Source organism: Phragmites australis, chromosome 1, assembly GCF_958298935.1.
Source record: "Phragmites australis chromosome 1, lpPhrAust1.1, whole genome shotgun sequence".
Classification (NCBI taxonomy): Eukaryota; Viridiplantae; Streptophyta; class Magnoliopsida; order Poales; family Poaceae; genus Phragmites; species Phragmites australis.
Genome location: NC_084921.1, coordinates 46886302 through 46900491, shown reverse-complemented (window position 1 = coordinate 46900491; position 14190 = coordinate 46886302). Strand labels below are relative to the sequence as shown.

The 14190-nt window shown below is 40.1% G+C and overlaps 2 protein-coding genes across 2 annotated transcripts; both read right to left on the bottom strand.

The window, feature by feature from the left end:
• Positions 1–2744: 2744 nt before the first annotated feature.
• On the bottom strand, positions 2745–3218 carry LOC133885423 (probable leucine-rich repeat receptor-like protein kinase At5g49770). Its single transcript, XM_062325141.1, has one exon. The coding sequence runs from the start codon at positions 3216–3218 to the stop codon at positions 2745–2747; it is 474 nt and encodes a 157-aa protein (XP_062181125.1).
• Positions 3219–3242: 24 nt separating this feature from the next.
• On the bottom strand, positions 3243–9060 carry LOC133885414 (probable leucine-rich repeat receptor-like protein kinase At5g49770). The gene is made up of 13 exons (XM_062325128.1): positions 8991–9060; positions 8275–8371; positions 7576–7650; positions 7406–7477; positions 7128–7289; positions 6945–7016; positions 6783–6854; positions 6636–6704; positions 6463–6531; positions 5349–5635; positions 3978–4117; positions 3665–3884; positions 3243–3571 (listed from the first exon to the last, which is right to left on the bottom strand). Exons 1-13 carry the CDS (start codon positions 9058–9060, stop codon positions 3243–3245), a joined length of 1734 nt encoding a protein of 577 aa, XP_062181112.1.
• Between the last annotated feature and the right edge of the window lie 5130 nt (positions 9061–14190).

Genomic DNA, 14190 nt, shown 5'->3' with positions numbered 1-14190 from the left:
TCCCACCTCTGATATACCACTTTTACACGTGTGTTATACTTCTTTATCACTTTAAATATACTTCATTAGTAATTACAAGATACTACAATACAAATCCCACGAATTTTTTTTATGAAATTCCATGATTTTTATCATAATTTGCGTATATACTTCTTTTATGTATAAAAAAGAGTATATAGCAAAAATGAAAGGCTAACATTGAATTTTTTTTCATACAACTTATATTGAAGTATCTTAGAATTAGTATTAGAGTATACTAAAAATGATAAAAGAGTATAAAGTGTTTGTTTAGGTGGTATATTGCATGTGGGAGTACATACTCCTAGGAGTATAGAATAGGTGTCATATATATATATATATATATATATATATATATATATATATATATGTGTGTGTGTGTGTGTGTGTTTGCCTACATAATAAAAGAATAAAATTGCAAAAAAAAGGCTACACCTGCGCTTTTTGCCCCGGCGAGGCTAGCGCGCATGTTCTCCTGGTCCAAACACATACATATAAAATAGATGAGATAATTTCTTATACGTTGGTCTCTCTCCACCTTCACTAATAAGATGAGACAAATAATACATCCTAAGTTCACTTAATTACATCTTTTAAGATTTATTGAAAATTACTCAAATATAATGGCATTTCTAACAACTTCGCGCGCGCGCACTTTCCATCCACTTATCCGGCGCCCGGCGCGGGCTTCAATCCACAGGCTTTCTGATCTTAAAAAAAATCCACAGGCTTTCCTGGAACACAAACCCTCGAGATCCCCTATCTGCCTATGCATTTGCGGCTGCTACAGAGTAGCAGTACGCACTTCTTCGTTAACGTAACGCCCGGCCGGCGACATGGCCTGCCCCGCCCGCCGCACTGTCTCCTTGCAGCGTGACGCCGATGCCCATGGCGTCCCAAGCTTGGGGCCATGCATCACTGCTGTGCTGATCGGTGATCACTGCTGCTATATACTGCTCATCATTTTTCTTCCCGGCCTTTGAACCGAATGGTACTGCTCATCATGAGCTGTGACCGTGTGGTCGTTCGGAAGTTGGAACAGGCCAACCCAACCTAACGGCCTCCTTGATGAGGAGAAGAGCAGCAATCAACCAGGACAAGTGCCGACCGTCGGGTTGACTCGGCGGAGACGCTATGCTCACGAAGGAACACGTAGCACTACGAGTTACAGCAGCCACCATTTCCATGCATGCATGGATCATCGGTTAAACGAAGGGGACGGATCGAGATAAGGGAGATAGTGCAGATGTGCGGCGTGGATGGGTTGTTCGTGGATGTGTTAATTCCAGTCGTACGTGGTCTCAAGTATGGTTTATTATGAACATTTATTTATATTAATATTCATGTTAGAAAAGTAGATAAGAGATATGTCGCTTTGTTTTCAGCTGGATTGTTGAAAAAGCCAGACTTTTCATTGGAGAGAGGGGTGTAGCGAACAGACATCGTGATGGTGGTTGATTACTCAGTTACTTGTTCTAATCGTGCAACTAAGCGTAATGCTCCAACTTTGATGTCGAGCAATATTGTCACAAGAACTTTCACGAGCGCTGGTATGATAGAAAAACCGTTTCGCCTTATATACGTTCCTTCCCTCGTTCTTAACTTGCTCAGAACATCGAGGCGATTTTGATTTCTGAACAAATAATAGTGCTGGTACTGAATATAATTACTGAATGTATGTAGTATGCGATGAACTGATGACTCGAAACTGTCATGCCACATCTTTACAGTTTTTTCTCGTAAGTACTCCCTCCGTAAATATATTTTTTATGAAAAGAATCAAATTTTATATACTTTTATTAATATTTAATTAAATTATAAGAATATCTAATGTATATAAAATATATAACTAGGTTCATAATTTAAAAAAAAATTGTCTATTATTTTTAAACGGAGGAGTAATATCTTTTGGATTGGAGAGGCGGTGCCGCAACTGAAAGGGGTCGGGTGCGCCTGATGCGGGCGCGTGGCCGTGCGCGGGAAACGAGACGGTTCACGGGCCGCCGGCTCGGCCTGGTCACTAACACCCGGCACAGTTACGGCCTGTTTAGACGGGAGCCCACACTAGCCAACAGAAGCAGCCCGGCCCAGACTACCCGCACGGTCGGCAGAGGGAGGGAAGCCGGAGGCGGAAAGGGAGAGTGGAGTGGAGAGGAAGGCGAAGGCCGCAACGCCGTCGGCGAAGGCGCGCGAGGCAGGAGTGGCGAGCCTGCAGAATCGCAGCGGGCGCATGGACACGGCCCGCCGCACCACAACCGGCCACGTCTCCGGCTCCGGCACTGAATCGCCGTGTCCACGTCCACAGCCTGCAGAATCGCCGCCTGCGCGGTAGGTTTTCCTGCATTTCCCCTCCTCTCGTCTCGCGCCCATTAAATCCCTGCCCTAGTTCGCCAACAGTTTCGAATTCAAGCGCCTGCACAATAGGATTCTGCGTTTCTGGCAACTGTTAGTAAATACTAGGAGTTTAGATCGATGCTTTTGCGGATGCTTTTTTTATTTCGACGAACCAACTGGGGAACATTTCCATTTCGTTGACGACGCTTGGTTAATACCGCAAGAGGTGAGTTCCCGTCCACCGTGGGTTCACCAGATGCTAATCCAGTTATGGTTATGGAAATTCGGCGCAGTTGCAGTTGTAGGATAATTGTGCTCAATATATGGATCAAGTAAACTAGTGTGTGACACAACAAAATGCGCAGGGAAAATCAGCAAACTGAGCAGTTTCTCTACGGTTCGCAGTGTTGAGTCTCAGGGTGGGGCGGTTCTTCCACTATGCTGCTGCTGCTGTTGGAGCGAGCCGTGACCACTGGTCCGCTGTACGGGTGCGAGTTCGCACCACCCCCTGTTTGCTCAAATTCCGTGACGGATGAGCTGCCCGAGCTCAGCCCCTCGCTGTGCAGCATCGTCTCGATTTCCTTCACCACGGAGCTCATCGTGGGCCGCCTCGAGGCCGACTCCTCCACGCACTCCATGGCCAGCTGCACAAACCTCCTGAACCCCGTGGTATGTGTGGTGTCGTGGATGGCTGGGTCGACGATGCCTTGCAGACCGTAGTAGTCGTGATCGTTAGGGTCTATGGCCATCCTGAATTCCCGGACAATGTACCTGCCCTTCGATATGGGAAGCCTGCCACTTAGTATCTCTAGCATGACGACACCAAAGCTGTACACGTCACTCTTCTCTGAGAGCTGTTGCGTCATGTAGTACTCAGGGTCCAAATAGCCCTAGAGATGAAAGTGACCATCAACGACAAGAGTAACCAACAGAGCTAACCAAAACATTAGTAATAATTGATGAAGTAATGTAACCGAAGAAACTACCAGTGTTCCTTTGACTTGAGTGGAAACGTGGCCCTTTTCGGTGTCTGCAACTAGCTTTGACAGACCAAAATCAGCAACTTTTGCTTTAAAGTTGTCATCCAAAAGGATATTTGTGGACTTGACATCTCTGTGGATAATAGGTGGATCGGCGAGCTCATGAAGATATGCTAGTCCTCTGGCTGAGCCTAGAGCAATCCTGAGCCTCTTCTTCCAATCCAGGTAAATCCCCTTTGCTGCATAATATATATAATTCTTATAGTAAAACAGGAAAGGATCAGGGAAGCACATAACAGCTTTAGATATGTAACTAGGTTCTGTGTACATACCTTGTAAGTTGTGCCTTAATGTCCCATTGGAAACATATTCATATACCAGCATCTGCTCTCCTTGTTCGTAGCAAAATCCTATCAGACTTACCAGGTTCCTGTGATGAACTCTGGATAGCAGCTCAATCTCATTCTTGAACTCCGTTGCACCTTGCTTTGATCCATACTCTGCTCGTTTTATTGCCACACTTGTTCCATCTGCTAGAATTCCCTTGTAAACCTTTCACATGAGGAGGTGGATCCCTATATTAGCTATCTGTGTAAAACCCCTTAAAAGAACATTGATAAATACTATATATATATAGCTGTTTACCTTTCCATAACCTCCTGATCCAATTTCATAATTTTCTGCAAAATTGTTGGTGCAATTCTTCAGTTCATCAAAAGAAAAAAACCTTGCTCCTTTCAGCTGTGGAGCACCTCCGCTGTCTTTTTGAGCAATTCCCCATGAAGCTAAAGTTTGAATATGCATGAAGTAAATAATCAGCGAAGTTTTATGAACCTATAGTACTTTGACTTTTTCTCTGGGTTATTACTGCTCACATGCATTTGATAACTATATTTTTGTTGTTAGACACATTTGTTGTAACAGTTTGTAAGCTTCAAAAACTTGGGCATGTAACAACAGGCTTGAAAACATGGGGCTTGGTTTGACACCTAGTTAGTATACACAACCTCTGTCAGTTCTAGTAGTATATTTCTGCCATATCTCTAGATTAGGCTATTAGGCTACCATATAGTTAACTACCTTGAATTCTGCTTAATGGCACCGCTAATAATACAATACATATTTTTGTATATGAAGTGAAATTGTATGCACTGTACAATGTTAACACAATAAGCTGTATTTGTTATACAGCTGGAAGTCTGTAACAGCTCTAGCAGATGGCTGATACTTTGTACTGTTACGATAATTTCTCATCAAATAAATGGCCTATATGTTTATCTTTTTCTCTTGATTAATGAGAGATTTCGAAGAATTAATTATTTTTCTATTTTATGAATTTTATTGAGGTGCCTTTAATCTCACTAGTTTGCCATAGACATATATAGATTTGTCGAAAAAAATAAAGCATTTTAAAAGGCGTCATCATGGCAAACACACCCCGATAATATAATGTTTTGCTTAAAAAAAAACTCCATCTGATTGCAAATGTAGGTCGTTTTAGCCTCATCAACTATTCTCTAAATATAAGTCATTCTCAAACTTCTATGCACTTTTTTCTCTTTTGTTCTCTTCTTGCCATTGTTTAATAAATGCTATCACTCTCACAGATGAATGAGTTATCTTTTTCAATGCAGAATAAATAAGGGGCAACAAGGTCATTTGATCTACTTTCTTAATCTTTGTGTATAAGTCTAAAACGACCTACATTTGCAATCGTAGGGAGTATTCGGCAGCTTTAATAGCTACATAGTTGTCAATCATATTCTTTTGGAACCTCACCGAAAGGATTTGTTCGTCCTGACAATTCCTTTGCCCTTCTCTTTTGTAATAAAGAAAATGTTGCCCCAGAAGTTAGGCCAATCAGAAGAAGACCGCATGCTACTGCAATTCCAGCTACAGCACCTGTACTTACTCGCGATTTTCCACTGCCAGCATCTCCTGAGAAAGGACATCCCATGTATTTCATACTTATATGCAGACATAATTTTACATGATGGGATTTAGTTATTTGAATACCTGCAAAGTGGACATATGGATCTGCAACGAAGTAATACGGTCCAAAACCTTGTGGTGGCTTATAAATTTGGTTGCTAAGATTAAAGCCAATCCTCGTCAGTTCTAACAGGTTGAAGGATATTCCAGCCAATGGAAATAGCCTCACTTGGACTTGGATGTAGCCATCACTGTTGAAGTGGACATCAGAAAGGAAAACTGAACCGGGGCGCAGTCCCAGCTCTGTCCAGAGGCTAGTCTCCAATTGCTGAAAGTGCTCATTGTTGTTCAAGTCTGCGAACAACGGTGCCCTGAAAAAAATCTTACCCGTGTAGGGATAGGCACAGCCGCAATTCGCAGGGTCTAGACTTTGATCACTGGAACATGAAGTTGAGCCGCATCTGGTTACACTAGTAATGTATGGTATCGCATTATCTTGCTGGACGCTGCAAAAGAGGCTATTGGAGAAATCGGAATCCAAGCACACAGGATTCCCCACAAGTCTGCCGATAGAGGAAAAGGCAATTCTAGTGAGTAAATGGAGAAGCGAAGCAATACATCGTCTTTGGGTTTAGAGCATGCAGGTACTCACACCAGTGTTCTGTTGTAGCTTCGTGTTATATTGGCTGCAACTATACGATTGTTTAGGAGATTCACACTCTGTAGTTGTTGGGTGATGTTACCAGTCATGTCAAGTGTCCCATTGAATGCATTATTGCTTAGTATACTGTGATCAGTAACAAAAATAAGCAAACATGATAAACTTCTATACTCATTATAATTTATTTTGTTATATGATGCCAGAAAATTACACTTGCTGCAGTTCGGGCAAGGTAAAGAGCCTGTTGGGAACCTGACCATACAGTCCTCCAGAAGCTATTGCTCTGCATAATGGGGTTTTAAGGTAACATGGTTTGGCCGAAGGAGAAAAAATAGTGCTGACAGACAATATGAGATGATCTTAAACAACTCACACTGAAGTAAGTGTTTTCATTGTCAGCAACCAAGTTGGTATGACAGACGGATCAAATGAACTGTTGCTTAAATCACTGGGTGTAAAAAGAAGCATTCATTGGTACCCGTCATAGTGTTCTATATCGGAATTCGGAAGACAGTGCAGAAAAGAAGCAAGACATACACCACGTTAAGTTTTGTCAGGGTACTGAGATCTGGCATTGTTCCACGCAGCTGGTTGTCTGCTAAATTCCTGCAGAAGATAATTATGCCAAATGAGATACATTGGAAGCTCATAATTCAGGTAAATGTCTTACTCATTTGACTGTGGGAGGTCACAATTCACACATCACTTACAGTCCATTTAGGTTGACTAGGTTGCTGATGTTGGTCGGAACTGTTCCTGTGAATTTGTTCTTATCTAATCTGCTGTTGAAGATCCAAAGGAGTCAACACTAGCGACGAGAACATGGTTGGAAGAAAGAGAAATGCCAAGATACCTACAGAATCTGGAGGGTAGTGATGCTACCAAGTTCAGCAGGGATAGGACCAAACAATTGATTGTTGTCAAATAATCTGATGAAGATAAACAAAGTGGTCAGTATAGTACTATAACATGTTCCATTATATAAGCGTTGCTAACAATAGAAATCGGTACTGTCTTACATGTGTTCAAGTCTCATGCTTGGGCTGAAGAGGCCATTGAGAGTACCAGTTAATTGATTTTTGTTGAAATGGCTATTGATTGATTGGAACAGAGGATCAATGTGGTAGGAATGCAAGTAAAAGCACGCATATTGATAAGCCATTCTCGATTCAGAGGAATGAAGAAATGTACGAGGAGCTTACAAATGTTTGGCGTTAGTAAGCAGGTCAAGTCCCGGGGAAGTAGTTGATGAAATTGGAATAGGACCAGAAAGCTGGTTTTCTGCCAAGTCTAGCCAGAAGAGGTTGGTGAGTAGGCCAATTGAAGCAGGAATTCTGCCTGTAAAGCTGTTTGAGTTTAGTGCCCTGCAGAGTATATTTCATGGCTAGTTCATTTCAACAGTATAGTCAAAGAAGCAGCAGAACTATGACAAGAATACCGAGTTGTGATTAAGGTCTCATATCAGTCTAGTAGTTCTTACAAGAATGAGAGCTGCACCAAGTTTCCTAACTCTTGGGGGATGCCTCCTGTGAAGCTGCAGCCAGCCAAGATTCTGAAAATCACAATGAATTAGGTCAACTTCATTTATTCGTTAAGTGTTATATGACTCGTTATGAAATATAAGAAGTTGCCCTTAGGGTCAGTGCGTACAGTGTTGTAAGCTGCCTGAGGTTGCCGATTGAAATGGGCAGTGGGCCACTAAGGCCAATGTTGGAGGAGAGGTCCCTGCAAGCACCCTAACATATGAGCGAAAGAGGTGTCTTATGGACGGAAATTAGCCAGTGCTTTTTCTATGCTACTCATCAATACCTGGAGGTTGTGCTGACACTTTAAGCTGAATTCTTTTCTGTTATTTTTAACTATTTAGTGCACACAGGAAATACATGTTACACAATTGAATTAGGAAACTTATCCATAAAATCTAGACGCATGCATAGAATGGAGTTGCTGCAGGAACCAGTTACTTGAATGCTTTTAATATGCATTGAATACAGGGCTTGGGTGGAAGGGACTAGCTTCCAATTTCAGCCCCCAATCCAATGAACGGATGGATGGTCAGGATTCTCGTATCCGCAAGCTAAAATCTTTCTGTATATATCATAAATTTGAAGCCATGTTTTCTGTATTAGTATAGATATATAATGTGACCTTTTTAAGACTTGCAAACCTACCTTTCACTAACTGCACGGAAACAAAGAAATCATGGGCTCATGACATGTTTTTTCTCAGGTAGTCAAATTCTGAGCTGGCTCTTCTGATATGTCTAACAATTGAAACCAGAGAAAATATGATCTTATATTATTAATGATAATTTATAAACTTCAAATATTTATTGCGGAAGTGACTTACAGGTAAACAAGCTCGCTGAGCTGGCCTATACTGTTGCTTAATGTGCCTTGAAGGTTGATGCTTGATAGCCTCCTGGAAACATGGATCTCAAAGTTGACTGGATGAAAAGTGAAAGTAAAACTAGTAAAACATTATTAGTCGGTACTCACAGTGATGTCACTCGCCCATTGTTGCACATAACCCCATCCCATTGTGCACCACAGGGATCATTTGATGCTTTCCAACCTGATGGGAAATTCTGCCACCCTCTCATTAGAGACTGAAGCGCAGCCACTGACAATTTGTATCCGTATTATTATTATTAATCGGGCAATTTGCATAGCACAAAATTGAATTAAATTCTCATTTGCGTGATTCCATAGTCTTCCTCCTATTGTTAGCTGCTCTTAATTTGCTACTTCACAAAATAAAATTAGAAAGGCCACCAACTTGAGAAAGAAAGAAGAATGATACTTACTGAGTCATTTGATATGGTGCTTATGATAGTAATATTCCATTGAATATATACTTGAAGATAAATATACACTAAAACATGAAGGTTTTTTTGTCTTTAGAGAGAACAATCTTTTTTCTTGAACACAAGTGTGGCATGTAAAAGGTTTTTCATCTAACATATTTGTGTGTCTTGTCACCTTCAAGATGACTATACCTTTGCAAGGAGCCTAGTCTAAGAAGTAAGAAGAGAAAGTTTCAGAAACCAGGTTTATTATAGTTACCATCTTGAGGATCTGTATTACAGAATCCTGCAGGAAGACTGGTCAAAAACATGAACAGCAGCAGAGGCATCGACGGTGCCTTCATTCTGAGAGCTAAAAGCACACCGAATGACAGAGTACCGCAAAGCTGGTTGTGAATACTTCTTCTCAAGAAGCCAAAGGGAGTACACAGGGCCTTGCTCTAAGGTGAACAACTGAATACCGAAGCCTTGCTCTTTTAATGAATGTTTCCATGAGCAGGAATAGGTCAGCATAATCTGCTCTTGCTTGCATAATCCTCATGAGACTTGCACCAGCTGCAAATTTTGTTGTCAAACTGGAGAGATAACCAAGGAAATGGAAAAGCATGTAAAACAACAGAGTTGCATAAGGATTACTGACTCTTCCATGGATCCCTATTCCCTAAATAGGCTGTTGTCTGAGGACCCTCTCAGGTAAAGGTTTTCTTTGATCTTTGGTGGCTTGGTGCAAGTCACAGATGTTGTCTCAACAACATGTTTCTTTAAACTTGAATTTGGATGTGCTAGTGACAACTGGTGCCTGTCTGTAGTTAGTTAAATTATTGTAGACTGTTCATGCTTACAGGTCGTAACTTAATGGTGTTTCATCAAGTATTTTTTGTTATTTCATAATAATTTTTGCATGTCAAGTTGTTGGTATTGTTCTTTTCTTTGATCCAGTGTATGCTGCGGTGGACTGAAATAACAATGTCAATGCTTTGGAATCTCTAATAGTGACATAGTTACTTCCATTGTTTTGCAAGGACTTCCTTGTTTTACCCATCGTCTTAATTCAACTTTATTTAGTGGGTTTTTTTTTGTATCATTAGCTAATGAGCATGCATACCTTTGAATTATCCCATTTTCCCAAATGGCTGCAAATGGGACTCAATTAAGTACAGTTGACACTTTTCATTACAGTTGTTTCCTGCTATTTCCAAAACAGAAGTGTAGAAAATATGCATGACAGTAGAAACATAGTAATGGTTGTGAGTTATCTTTGTTACTGGTAATATAATCAAAAGAAAGATTTCTGTGTACACAGGGCAATACCTCTTCTAAGGCCTTATTTGTTTAGGTTTTTTTATGGCTTCTCGCCGCTAAAAGCTGGAAGTCCAAGCAAACAGGTGGGTTTTAGAAGCGGTTCTCCCGAGCCAGTCCAAAAGCCAAGTTTGTATCGAAAGCAAGAAGCAAGTCCCAGCCGGCTCCTTTGGCTTTTGCGGGCGGCTGAAACGAGAGTACCCCTAAACTTTGAACTTTGGTGCTATTTACCCGCAAATGTCATTACATAAATAGTTCACCTGCCTATCATTTTATTATGGGAAAAATGCAAAAAACCCCTCAAAAGTCATTTGGATTTTGACTTTCCTCCCTAAAAGTTGTTTTGTTGCAAAAAAACTCCCAAAGGTTTGGTTTTGTTGCAAAAACACCTCCAAAAATTCAAAAAAATTTAAAAAAATCACAAAAAATTCTAAAAAAACTAGAGACAATTCTAAGACCTTTTGTGAAATTTGTTTTAAAAAATAATATCCTTTGCATCATATTTCATGGAGAGTAAGTTTGAAAAAAAAAGAAAAATGTGCAGCTTATTTATTAATTCGAGTTAAATGCATAGTTAATTATTTACTAATCCAAAAATCATGAAACAAATTTTTTTAGTCTTCTTACATGATCCTCTATTTTGTAAAAATACATGAAATCTTGAAATAGTTATTGTAACGTGCAGGATTGAGTAAATGTGTTGCAGATTAGTGAAATCACTTTTATTAGTTTACTTAAACAATTATTTGTGTAGGAAAAATAATGGTAGACATGACAAAGTTAATATAATATGAGTTAATAAATGAGTTGCACATTTTTCTTTTTTTTTAAACTTGCTCTCCATGAAATATGATGCAAAGTATATTATTTTTGAAAACAAATTTCACAGAAGATTTTAGAATTGTCTCTAGTTTTTTTTAGAATTTTTTATGATTATTTTATTTTTTCGAATTTTTGATGGATGAAGTGGCGCCAAGCTTCCGGCGTCCTCTGCGACAAGAGAGTACCACAGAAGCTAAAAGGCAGGTTCTATAGGACAGCAATTAGACCTGCGATGTTGTATGGCGCAGAATGTTGGCCAACTAAAAGGCAACATGTCCAACGGTTGAGTGTAGCGGAGATGCGCATGCTGAGATTGATGTGTGGCCACACAAGAAAGGATCGGGTTCGGAATGATGACATACGTGATAGAGTTGATGTAGCACCAATTGAAGAGAAGCTTGTCCAACATCGTTTGAGATGGTTTAGGCATATACAACGTAGGCCCTCAGAAGAGCCTGTACATAGCGGAAGAATAAAGCGTGCGGATAATGTCAAGAGAGGTCGAGATAGACCAAACTTGATATGTGAGGAGTCTGTAAAGAGGGATCTGAAAGACTGGAATATCACCAAAGAACTAGCCATGGACAGGGGTACGTGGAAGTTAGCTATCCACGTGCCAGAGCCATAACTAGACTTGCAAGATCTTATGGGTTTCATCTCTAGCCTACCCCAACTTATTTGGGACTGAAAGGCTTTGTTGTTGTTGTTGTTGAGATGTTCTTCAACGAAGTCAAACTTTTGAGGGTTTTTTTTAAAAAACAATTTTTAGAAAAAGTAAAAATCCAAGTGACTTTTAGGAATTTTGCATTTTTCCCTTTTTATCATCCACTCGGACTGGGCATTGCCTGCGACTCACGACCTTGCGACTCCTGGGAGGTGACCTCGCAAGGGTGGATACGGTCGCTGTCGCCCGCTCGTCCAAGCAGGGGCGGATCCACCACCCTTGGTTCTTGGCATCTTTCTGTCCTTTTTAGATTTCCTTGGATTCCATATAGGCAAGCCATTCATTTGCTCTGATAACTGCCTAGCTGTATCCTCTTCTTGGTTTCTTGATTTTGGGGTTCTTGGCTCCCCAATCTTGCCCCTCGTTCTTTGCCTGAAGATTGCAATCTTATCGAGCTTTTCTTTGAATTCTTCATCTTGTTGTTGGGAGCCATGGATGAGAGGATGCCACCGCCCCCGTTGTTCCAGTACTCAGCATCCGGAATCCATTCTTCCCCTCAATGCTGTTCTGCTGCTATAGCGATCTGCCAATTTGGGGATTTTGGGGGATCGCCTGCTAATGATGGATTTGTGGCTCTGTTGTTGACTGTTGAGAGCTAGCTAGCAGGAATAAGTCAGCATTTTGTCTTCCATTGGACGCTGATAGATGTAGAGTTCATGCTCAAAGTGCTTATTTCTTTTTAAGCTTGATCGTTAATAAATTGTTCTGCAGCTTGTTGTACAGATGGATCCGATGTATATGTATGGTTTTTGACTATTTCTGCAAGCACATGTCTGATTTTTATGTGAATACAAAGACAAAAAGACTAGGTCTGCTACGAAATGCAAAATTACCATGGTTTGGAGAAAGATTTTTTTCAGTAATGACAGTTCCTATTACAAATGAAAGTTCTTACATGGGCATATAGATGCAGGATGAAAAAGAAGTGATTGTTGTCGAACATTCGAGAGTGCTAGTTGCTGAATTCTGAACGGGCATCAGCCAGTACATGAAAAATGAAAGCATAATTTCCTCTCTCTAGTGATCCTATCAGCTTCGTGCATACATATTTTCCTGATAGCTTTCAGGAGAAAATTCAGGGACCAATTTGTTTCTCTTCCCTCTTCTATATAATGAAAATCAACTGGATGTTATCCTGATGGATATGGTCTCTTCACTACGACTTGATGCTTGAATGGGACGCGGACATTCTGCTCTTGTAGTTCTTGTGGATGCTGTATTACTTGTTTAGCACCAAACTCTGTATGCTCATAGAGGTTTGATGGAACTTCCCAGTGTCAAATAATTTTAGTCGCCTATATTCCTTGTCTGTGTTTTCAGCTATTCATTCAGCATATAAGGAAATCTCTTTCTGCATACAAACTTTTCCATTTTGCTATTAGGTTATATGCTTTTCCTACCAGCGCATAGAATGATCGTGTAATTATGAATATTAACTAAAATTGCTTTTCCTACTAGCACCTGCAGTTGTCTTGCATATAGATGATGCTAATGTTGATTCAGAGGCTATTGCAATTACGTTGGCATATCTTTATTCTTTACAGGCAACCTCCCAAGCTTAATGATATCAATCCATTTCGGCCTTTTGGGTGCTTACAGCTGCATCATTTCTGGATCTTCAGGTCTACTTGACCTATTTTAATTATTTATTGATAAATTGTGCCTCATTTAGTTGCTATTATTTTGACTCACGGATGGTCAATTGCATGACTTATGTACGATATGTACAGATTTTATTATTTCCGATAAATGGATGGTTAACTATTTATATTTCCAATAATATACTAGTTATATATATATTAGCATTCTCCACAAAGATTATCAATAGTCACAAACAGTTTGCAAAAATAAATATATTCACTCCAAATAGTTAAGGGCATTACAGACATTGCACACTTTTTAGCATGAAAGCTACCGGCCAAGCCATATAAAAACAGGGTTGCCAAAAGATACAATTTTTACATAAGCAACTTTTGAAAAAACAGCTTCTCTAGAGCCATTAGCTAAAGGCAGCTTTTGAAAAAGCCACAGCCCAAACAAACAAACGCTAAACCATTTTGTTGTCAAAAAAGGGAAATTATCAATTATAATATTATTCCTCATTAGTCCTATAATGTATCCAGATATTACCTGCCACTGCCAAGTACTTCATGGCCTCTCTCCAATAGTATCTTAGACTTTTATTTATTATTTCTTGATCCCACTGGCCAATCAGAGGCCATTAGCTTGTTCAAAAAGTGATAACATCTTGATGTAAGATTGTTTGTAGAAGAACTAATGGATTTACATCTGATAACTATATTAATTACAACATAAACCGGGAGAATTCAGATTACTGAAGAATGTTTATCTTGGCATGCAGAAAAAAGATCTTTGTTCTGGCTGATACTTTTTTTAGTAACTCATATATTGAAGTATTAAGAAAAAGGTACAGAGTTCAGGGAATAAAATCCCTAATTAGGAGTGTAGCACCCTAGCTACTGTAAGCAACTCTAGCAGTACATGATGAGAATAGAGATAGTTGCGACGGTGGTATGCAACTAGCGATGCTCCATCTTGGGCTAGACTACACGTGTTTGAGCAAATTATTGTCCGTCGATGGCAGAGTCATGAA

Bases quoted from the DNA above. Each gene is read 5' to 3' on its own strand.
- LOC133885423 (XM_062325141.1), bottom strand. From the start codon at position 3,218: ATGACGCAACAGCTCTCAGAGAAGAGTGACGTGTACAGCTTTGGTGTC.
- LOC133885414 (XM_062325128.1), bottom strand. From the start codon at position 9,060: ATGCCTCTGCTGCTGTTCATGTTTTTGACCAGTCTTCCTGCAGGATTC. The intron at 8,372-8,990 runs GTAACTATAATA...CTTTTCATCCAG, and splicing joins TAATACAGATCCTCAAGATG to TCAACTTTGAGATCCATGTT. The intron at 6,855-6,944 runs GTAAGACAGTAC...TATCTTCATCAG, and splicing joins AGCATGAGACTTGAACACAT to ATTATTTGACAACAATCAAT.